The 10,023-nt window shown below is 48.9% G+C and overlaps 1 protein-coding gene across 1 annotated transcript; it reads left to right on the top strand.

Annotated features, from left to right (window-relative positions):
- The first annotated feature begins 6,674 nt into the window (after positions 1–6,674).
- LOC124694983 (MFP1 attachment factor 1-like) lies at positions 6,675–7,100 on the top strand. The gene has a single exon (XM_047227899.1). It carries the CDS (start codon positions 6,675–6,677, stop codon positions 7,098–7,100), a length of 426 nt encoding a protein of 141 aa, XP_047083855.1.
- Positions 7,101–10,023: the final 2,923 nt, after the last annotated feature.

Genomic DNA, 10,023 nt, shown 5'->3' with positions numbered 1-10,023 from the left:
TCCGCTGCCCGCTGGAACGGGGAGGTGGATGTCGTCTTCATCAACAACCGAACGTGTGGCCAGAGTACGGAGGTGCTTGCCCGTTCGTGGCGCCGGAACCGATCGTGATCAAGATCTTCTACGCGCTTTTGCAAGCGGCAAGTGATCGTCTACCGCAGCAACAAGAGCCTCATCTTGTAGGCTTTGGAATCTCTTCAAGGGTGAGACTCGATACCCCCTCGTTGCTACCGTCTTCTAGATTGCATCTTGGCTTGGATTGCGTGTTCGCGGTAGGAAATTTTTTGTTTTCTATGCAACGTTAGCCTACACATTGATCGGCCACCAATCGCCGGAACGCTTCACAATTTGCCACAGGCACTTGGAAACAACTCATAATATATGCGGGAATAGCTTGGATTACTGCTTTCAGGAAGATCTCATTACCCGCATGTGATAACGGTCTATCAGACAGACAGTTGATTCTCTTCCACATTCTTCCAAGCAGAAAATTAAAGGTTCCAATAGGTGATCGACCAACCTCGGACGGCATACCAAGGTAAGTCTCTTGCAGTGCTTCATTATGAACCCCAAGATGATTCATAACCCCCAACTTCACCTCAGATCGGCAATGAGGACCGAAGAAGATACTGGATTTATCGCGATTGATCTTCTGTCCGGAGCCATCACAGAATAAACGCAGGGTGTCATTTAGAGCGGCAACACTCCTTTGATCACATCGCGTAAAGAAAATACTGTCGTCCGCGAACAGGAGATGGGAGATAGGAGGGCCTTGACGGCCATTCCTAATACCCTTCAATACACCCGCTTCCTCCTTGAGACGCAGTAAACAAGATACTCCTTCATTGCAAAGGAGAAATAAGTATGGACTAATAGGGTCTCCCTGGCGTATACCTCGTGTGGGAATCACTGGTTTTGTAAGATCACCGTTCACTCTCACTGCATACCGCACATTGGTAACACACCTCATGACAGTAGTAACCCAGGGAGCCGCAAAACTCATTCTTTGGAGACAACCCGCCAAATAATTCCATTCCACCCTATCATAGGCCTTCATCATATCAATTTTTAGCGCAAAGTAGGGTAGTTTAGCCTGCTGCCTCCGAATAGTGTGCAAACATTCGTAAGCAATGAGTGCATTATCGGTGATTAACCTGCCAGGCACAAAGGCACTCTGGTGCTCAGAAATTAGCTCTGGAAGAATAATCTTTAGCCTATTAGCAAGAACCTTAGAGGCAATCTTATGAAGCACATTGCATAAGCTGATGGGACGGAAATTCTTGAGATGTTCGGGGTTGGTTACCTTAGGGATCAGGACAACAACAGAGTCACATAATCCCTCTGGACTAGCATCACCATTAAGGAAACCCCTCACCGCATTGCAAATTTCCTCCTCAAACAGGTTCCAGTGAGTCTGGTAAAAGAGCGCTGGAAAACCATCTGGCCCCGGAGCCTTTGTCGGACCCATCTGAAACAGAGCTGTCCTGATTTCATCATTGGAGAAAGGTTTACACAGATCCAAATTCATGTCATCAGACACTTTCCGAGGAATGCCACTCAGAACAGCATCAATGGAGGTACAAGGCTTAGAAGAAAACATCTTCTCATAGAATACCTCCACCTCATCCTTGATACCAGCAAGCTCCATGCATCTCGAACCATCATCTTTAATAATAGCTTTAATCTTATTTGTTCGGCGACGTGCGGAGGCCCTTGCATGAAAAAAAGCCGTATTGCGATCCCCTTCTTTGAGCCACTCAACGCGAGAGCGTTGTCTTGCCATAATCTCCTCATGTTTAAACAGGTCATATAATTTCTTCTCTAATCGGGCGATCTCAGAGCGATCCCCACACCAAGGAGCCAACCGGAGGGTTTTCAGCTCCCGCTCTAACTTTTGAATTTCTTTACGAATAGAGCTAAATGTCTCGAGGCTCCATTTCTTGAGCGACCCTGCCACTCCTTGGAATCTGGCCCATGTACCACTCAGACCTGGTGCATTCAGCCCATTGCTAGACCAGGCCCGCTCTACCACCTGCATATACTCCGGAGACCTCAGCCAGGCGGCCTCGAGTTATGCGAACAGGAATTCAGAGATTGATTATTTCTAGTGATTTTCTAAACCAAAATGCGTGCAGTTTCTTGCGTTAGCAAGCTGGGTACCTAGCACACCTACTGGGAAGGTAACATCCATCAAAACTCTCTGGAGAAGCAGTAGCAGTATGCGTGTCATCAGTTCGCATGACACATGGTGCATGTTAACAGCAAGCCACTAAATGGAGCAGGAAAACATGCAATTGGGTCTTGATCTCACCTAACTCGTCCTTGAGTTTAAATCTGCTCGGCGAAGCAGATCGGAGAGGGAGCTTCATCAAGGGCGGCCTCGGCAGCAAACGCGACGACGGGGCCGTGAGATCGAGGAAGAGGAGACAGGGACCGGTAGCTGTTTGTTGCATTTGTTGACCTCTCACCTCTGCGCATTTGTTGCAGTGTACGCCTTGATCAATCTGATGTACGCTTGGTGGAAGAAGGCCACCGATGTTGTTGCCAATGACACACCACCACCTCACGGCGCAGTGAACCATTTCCACGACGCGGTGAACCTTAATCCTGCCGTCGTCGCAGCGGCGCCGACGAACTAGTTATCAGTGGCGTATCTATGTGCATGTCCGGGAGGGGGGCACTGCCCCCCCCCCCCCCAGTTTTTGACCATTCTCCGAAGAATGTTATTGGGATAGGCTTAGATGGGGATTTTTGACCTTTTGCCCCCCAACTTAAAGATTTTATATTTTACCCCCCGCCCTAGCAGATCTTGTCTAGCTCCGCCACTGCTAGTTGGCCGGCGCTGCTCCGACAACAAGGGGTTGTGATTAATCTGAGTACATATGTTTAGCTTAATCCGCTTTTTTCTCCCCACTAGTAATTGTGCGGGCACGGATCCTCTGCAGTCCCGTGACATCGGCCGTTAAGCTTCAATCGAACGGGCCTCCTGCCTTTCCTTACTATTGCACATAGAATTAGAAACAAACTAGAATTTTGTTTTTCTATTTCTTTTTATGTTTTTAAATTTGTTCAAATTTTGTTGTACATAGATTTTAGAAATGTATGATTTTAATTTTTGAAAAAGTTTGAAAATTCTTCAAAATTTGTTCAAAGTTGAAAAGGTGTTTAAAAATTCGAATATCACTCAAATTCGAAATTAATTCAAATTTTGAAAATGTCATTCAAAACTCGAAATTCGTTCAAATTTAAAATTATTCAAATTTCGAAATTCATTCAAATTTCGAATATGAATTTGTTTCAATTTCAACATTTTTCAAATTTAAAAATTTCAAAAAATATTTTAAAATAGAAAAAATAAAACGAGAAAAAATCACACGAAAAGACAACAAAAAAAACTGAAAAGAAAAATAGGAAAAAACCGCTAGAAAACTGAAAAAAACAAAAAAAAAAAAACCAACATCAAACGAAAAATACCAATATATGATATATGGGCAAGGCCTATGTCCAATGAGGGTGTGCGGCGATCGCTATACACCGACGTCGGTTTATATGATTTGTCTTGATGTAGTGTTGCTGCGACTAGAAGGGGGTTGAAAAAACAAGCGAAGGCCCTGCGTGTAAAAAATGGATGTCACGGTTCTGCCGGTTTTAGCTTAGTTCAAATTTGTACTGAGCTGAAAAAAGATGTAGGTTTGTGAAAGGAAATGAACTAAATGTCGATAGCCATTTTAGCGGTTTCCTACTGCACACCCCTAGCTACATACTCCTTCTGTTCTCAAACATCTAGCTTTAAACTTTGTCCACAAAAAAATGTAATTTTATCTTTTCAATGCATTTTAAAGTAGCAAAAATTATTTCTCTCTTGTCGCGTGAAAACCGTCACAATAATATTGAGTATATATTCTCCTTGTTTTCTACATGCACTTAGCTTTGGATGTGAAGAATTAAAGATGAGAGAGGTGTTGGTTGCATCTTTCCAGCGTATTTTTTTTTGTTATATTTCATAATTTATCTTGAAAATCCCACATGTAAACTTATTTGTGGATGGAGGAAGTATGTTAAAGCGGCGTGATACAAGTACAAATAACTCTAGAAATAAACAAAAGTTACAACATAGTCCTTGAGATTTTAAAAAGGGCCTACATATAAGAACACGAAAAGTAGTTAGTTCATCCTCCCCGCTTGCGCGCAATCTTCACACTTGAGCCATCTTAAACACCACCGTGAACAAACCACTTGGGGCAATGGAGATGCTTGAAGCTTGGTAGAAAGTCGATCGCCTCCAAATGGCTCTAGCCTAGAAGGAAGGAATCGATCCGGCTTTGAACATGTCGAGGCTGATCTCTGGATGGTGTCGTGATGCATAGAGGCTGCCCTTCGGCCACAAGGAACAATGGTAGGACGACAACAGTCGTAGTAGCGCCACTGGAGTTGATCTCCAAACAAACTCCCGCAGGTGCAACTTCACCTTCTTCCCACATAGCTCAAGATCTACGTGTATGACACATTAGCTCCTTTTGACTTCTCCTTCCACCACCACGATGGCGAGGAAGAAACAGAAGGTACTCCAGATCGCCCTGAACAAGTGCTCCCAGACGGGCGAGCTTATTACAAAAGCTCTAGCCAGATCTGCTCATGGTCGCCATGACCTAACCCGGAGAGAAGACCTAGGAAAATCCCAACGCCGCTCGCAGATGCCATAGGAGAGCTTCGTAGCGGCTAGAAACCAAATTCCACATGAGCAAAACACAACCTAGGCCTAACCCTAGTACCTATAGGAGCAACCCGGCAACCCCGCCCTTCTCCTCTCCGTCCACCAGAGGAGGGTGGGAGTGTGGGACAGAGAAGGAAAAGGGACGTGATTGGAAATAATTCAAAAGATTCAGAAACATAAGCGTATCTTGCAGACTAAATGTGCTCATGTACGCTAATCGGAGAGAAGACCTAGCAAAATCTTGGCCCCGATTGCAGACGCCATGGAAGCTTCATAGCGGCAACAAGGCAAATGCCATAAGGGCAAAACACAACCTAAAACTAACACTTGTACCTATAGGACTGACTAGGTCACCCTGCACCTCTCCCCTCCGACCACTGCTGGAGGAGAAGGGCGCGGAAGAGGAAAAGCAACATGACTAGAAGGAATTCAACAGATTCAAAAACATTCCCACCGTATCTTGACGGAATAAAGAGTAAAATACATCGGGGGTACCCAAACTCTGCTCCCTTGCCCGCCTCCATCACCGTACACATGAATACGCAATATACAGTAACTGCGGATGGCGCACGGCTCATCTCGGTCATTGGCGTGGGAAGAGCGTCGTATTTTGCTAATGTGGCAAGTAGTGGAGCCCATTTGTCAGCCTCCTAACTGTTTACAGAGAGGAGAATAACAAAAAAAAGGGATAAAGTGAGAAAATATCCTTTCAAAAAAAAGTGAGAAAATAACTAAGAAGGGGCTACATTGCAAAGTAAACCGAAGGGATAAGGCAATCCCCTTCGCCGTGCGCGCAGGTGGCCGGACCGGGCCTCGCCAGCTTACCTCCAGGACCCGCCGAGCCAAGGCGGGGCTGACCCACCTCCACCGCGTGACCCCGCGTCGGCGTCGTCCTCACCGCCAGCCGTCTGGTTCCCCTCCACCCGTTTGTGCCCATCCCGCCATCGGTGCGCTTGTGGCTAGGACCTGGTCGAGCAGCTTGATCTAGGGCCGCGACAATGGCGCGGAAGGCCGCCTCAGCTCGTGGATGGCCATCTCTGTCCTCGGCTGCAGCACCAACAGGGACGTGTTCCACGTCCTGCCAGTGCCAGAGAAGGCCGACAAGGCCCCGACCATGGTGGTCAAGGCGGTCTTGCGTGAGCGGTGGAGATGGACACCGACAGGGGAACGGCCATGGAGTTGAGGAGGGACCTATAGTTAGAAACATTAGTTGGTTTGTGGGGCTTTTTACAAATATTGCGCGCTTGGACCTATTTGGGATCTGACATTTGGGGTCCACAACTTGCCACATCAGCGAGTACGCTGCTCTACATCGCACTAGTGATTGTAGATGGGCCTTGTAACCGTCTTTAGTTACCGTAGAATGCGTATTTCTAAGTACGGCGATGGAGGAGAACAAGGCTGATCAGTTCTTCAATGCAGTCTCTTGAAGGTGCTCATAGGGTAGGGTGTGCGTGTGTGCGTTCATAGGGATGAGTGTGTGCGCGTATGTGTGCGCGTTCATAGGGTGTGGTGTGCGTGTCTTTGATTGTAATGTGTTTCGTAAAAAAAAAGTTTGGGTACGCGCCATGTATTTTACTCCGGAATAAATGCACCCCAGCAGTATCTCCTGACGCAGCACCGAGTCATTGCCACCCATCCAGATTAATTTCTTGCCATTCCAGGCTCGATTTGAACGTTGCGATTCAAACTAACGTGCCAACAAACCGACCATTACCACAGCCACCAACCCAACCCGATCCCCCATTCTCCAGAACAATCTCTATCGCCTTTCCTTGCCCCGCTCTCCCTTTCTTGACGCCACGGCAACCAACCCCACACGAACAAACGACGCACCACCGCACCCGACCCAGTCGCCAGTCGCCACCGCTTTTAAATCCCCACCGCGGACGGACCGACCGGCCGGCTTACCTTGCCTACCCACCCACCTAGGGTTCCGACTCTCTCCGCCGCTCCGCCGCGCATGGGCCCCGACGACCTCTCCCCCGCCGCCGCCGCCGCCGCCGCAGGCGCCGACGGCGAGCCCGCCCCGTTCTCCTTCAGCATCTGGCCGCCGACGCAGCGGACGCGGGACGCCGTGGTGCGGCGCCTCGTGGACACGCTCGCGGGGGACACGCTCCTCTGCAAGCGCTACGGGGCCGTCCCGCCCGCCGACGCCGACCCGGCGGCCCGCGCCATCGAGGCCGAGGCCTTCGACGCCGCCGCCGTCACCGGCGGCGCCGCCGCCTCCGTCGAGGAGGGCATCGAGGCGCTGCAGCTCTACTCCAAGGAGGTCAGCCGCCGCCTCCTCGACTTCGTCAAGTCCCGCTCCGCCGCCGCCGCCAAGCCCGCCGACCACCCGCCCAAGGACGCCGTCAAGGACGAGCCGGCCGAGGAGGCCGCCGCCTGATCTCCCGGTCCCGGACATTCATTTCGTTTATGCTTTGAGATAATTTGCGCCTAGAATTCGATTTGATATGGGTTGCCTGCCTGTAGGTGGTCGCGTGTCTATGCTGTTATTGTTCTTCCAGTAGTAGCTGCTCAGCTGGCTCTCTTTCTTTTAGTGTGTCTGCTTCCCGTTTGTATCTCTGAACAAAGATTGTGTTCATCTTGTTGTGCCAATGATTAAGATTTGACCTGCCTTCTGGGTCAATACATATGCATATTAGTATCGTCCAATTCTGCATTCAATTTCTGGCTTAAGATGATAAGGGTGTGTTTGTTAGCCCGGGTCACTGGAGAAAGACATTCTCAACCCATACAAGCTGACCTTATACAAGCTCAGGTGAGATTTTACCAGACGTTTGGTAGGTCGGGTGTGCTCACACATGCTGAACAGAGATGGTGTTTGGTGAGGCAATCTGAGCTCAACCGAGCTGGTCCGATTTTTTTACACAAAGAACCTCAAACAGAAAAAGTAAAAGCAATCAGGTCCCTAGAAGCCAAAACGAAAATCAATCAGGTCCCTGAGAAACCGCCGCCGGCGAGAGGAGCGGCCGCCGGTGAGAGGAGCCGCCGCTGCGAGGCCGTGGCGGGTGCTCGACGGGAGGCGGCGCGTGGCCGAGGCCGTGGCGTCACGAGGCCGAGGCCGTGGAGGCCGGTCGAGGCCATGGCGGCGCGAGGCCGAGGCGATGCGCGGCCGGCCGGTCGGAGCGGCCGCCGGTGAAGGAGCCGCCGGCTGCGAGGCCGTGCCGGGTGCTCGATGGAGGCGGCGCGTGGCCGAGGCCGTCGCGTCACGAGGCCGAGGCCGTGAAGGCCGGTCGAGGCCATGGCGGCACGAGGCCGTGGCAGCCGGCCGGTCGAAGCGGCCGCCGGTGAGAGGAGCCGTCGGGAGGTGGGCGGGCGGTCGACGACGAGGTGACCGACGGGTGGAGGCGAGGGCCGGCCGGCGAGGTGAGCGGCGATGGTGGCGCGGCCGAGGTGGCAGCGGCGGTGCAGGGATAAGAGAGAGAGAGGATTTGGGGAAAATGAGATCGTGGGGTGGGGGTCTGGGGGGTGCCGCGGGCCAAGCGTCCACGCTACAGTTCTCTGCGGGATGAGTTCAACCGGGATGAGGTGAGAAGCTCGATTCGGGCTTCCCAACCGGGCAGGGCTGAAGGCAGTTTTCCGTATGAGGTGGGCACTTCCCAGATACGCTGAGCCGACCTAACAAACACTGGATGGACTAAAATCCTCGGTAGGGAGGAGATTTTCAGGGTAGACCCGACCTACCAAACACACCTTAAGTGATATGACCAATTTAAGGGCAATCCACCCTTTTCTTTCAGTGGGCTTGGAATCCTGATCATTGGTTATACTGTAACCTGCTTGGGAACACATTTTTATTACTAGAGGCCATGGCATCAGCAGCCAAAAGATTCTGGATCTTGTCTTGGTATGCTCTGTCTTTGATTGCTACTTGTATCTTACCATCCACATAGTGCCGTGTCATAGCGATCAGGATTTGACAGAAATGTAAAACTTCCAGATGAGACGTGGTATGATCGAAATCTCTAGAACGTATGCAACTGGCCACCGGTAAGATTTTGGACTGATGGTTATAGGAAATTACCAAATTATGAACCAACTGCTGCACTTCTGTTTCACTACTACTATGAAATCTGATCATTCCCAGTGTTTATATGCATGCACATAAACACTTCTAATTGCTCAAGATAGGCAGTCCACAATCGAAACATTGCGTCTCTGCATATGAATGAACATCTAAACTGTACTCAAGGTGTTCAGTAGTCGGTATAGTATCTTTGTAGATTTTGGATCTGTATCTGTCATTGACGATTATCCTCCCTTTTAGCATGGGATCATCATATCCTGCTATCGGTAGTGAATGCCTACTTCTCTTCTCTCTCTCGCTTTCAGCAAATCAGTGTAGTCCGTCATTTAAAAGATGCGACATTGGAGAACAACATTTTTGTAACAGATGTGATCGATATGGAAGGCCAACAGTTCATAATTGGAAAATTAAAGTAGGCTTCTCTTTTCTTTTGCTTACTACCACCTGAGTGACAACACAAACATTCTACTCTTTCAGAGTTCTAAAATTCCTAGTTCATTATTCAGTTGGTGATGCTACAGCTTTCCACTACCAGTCCTTAGGGATCAGTTGCTCCAAAATAATGAAGTTTTTGTGGTTCTTGGATGGTGATGGTCTTGTCCACAACCAACCAGGCTGGCTGATTTGAGACGTTGTTGTTTAGTTCTACATGGATTCATATGGTTTAATTAGTTCAAGATGAAGACACAACGTTTTCCATGATTGGGATGGTGCCCCCACACCCGCAACATGCTTCAGATCAGAAGGGTGTCCCTTTGTGAAACAAAGTTGAAATTCACTTTTGTTTATAATATTTGATGAGATATCTTACATGATTATTTATTATAAAATGGCATCATTGGGATAAACTACGTGGTCTCTTGGTTCGTCCACTTCAGTAAACTTTGCCCTGAATTTGATGCTTTCTGCCGGCTTGGTTACTTGAGTTAGTTTGATCAGCATGACAGCATAAGTGGTGTTTGTTGTACCATACCAAGCTTTCTGTGGGCTATAGTTTGCATACCTTCTCAACTAAAATGCAGTACTGGAGTAGAATCAGTGGCCTGGTCTCCATCGCCTGTGCTGTTGTGCTATACAGCTCCACAACTTGCCAGCTACGTTTGCTGGAGCTGGCTATATTATCGCGTGCTTTCAGTTCAGAAGAAAGAAAAAACAACACTTTCCGGTATTGTTGCGCTATTCGTGCTCAACTCAGCACTTCTTGGTATCGCCGCAAGGAGCATATGCGTGAACTTATTCAGAAAGGTTTTGCTTCTGAATTTCATTCTTGGAAAGGCAT

This window comes from Lolium rigidum, chromosome 3, assembly GCF_022539505.1.
Source record: "Lolium rigidum isolate FL_2022 chromosome 3, APGP_CSIRO_Lrig_0.1, whole genome shotgun sequence".
Lineage (NCBI taxonomy): Eukaryota > Viridiplantae > Streptophyta > Magnoliopsida > Poales > Poaceae > Lolium > Lolium rigidum.
The sequence above is the reverse complement of the archived record's forward strand: the minus strand, read 5'-3'. Positions and strand labels throughout refer to the sequence as shown.

Bases quoted from the DNA above. Each gene is read 5' to 3' on its own strand.
- LOC124694983 (XM_047227899.1), top strand. From the start codon at position 6,675: ATGGGCCCCGACGACCTCTCCCCCGCCGCCGCCGCCGCCGCCGCAGGC.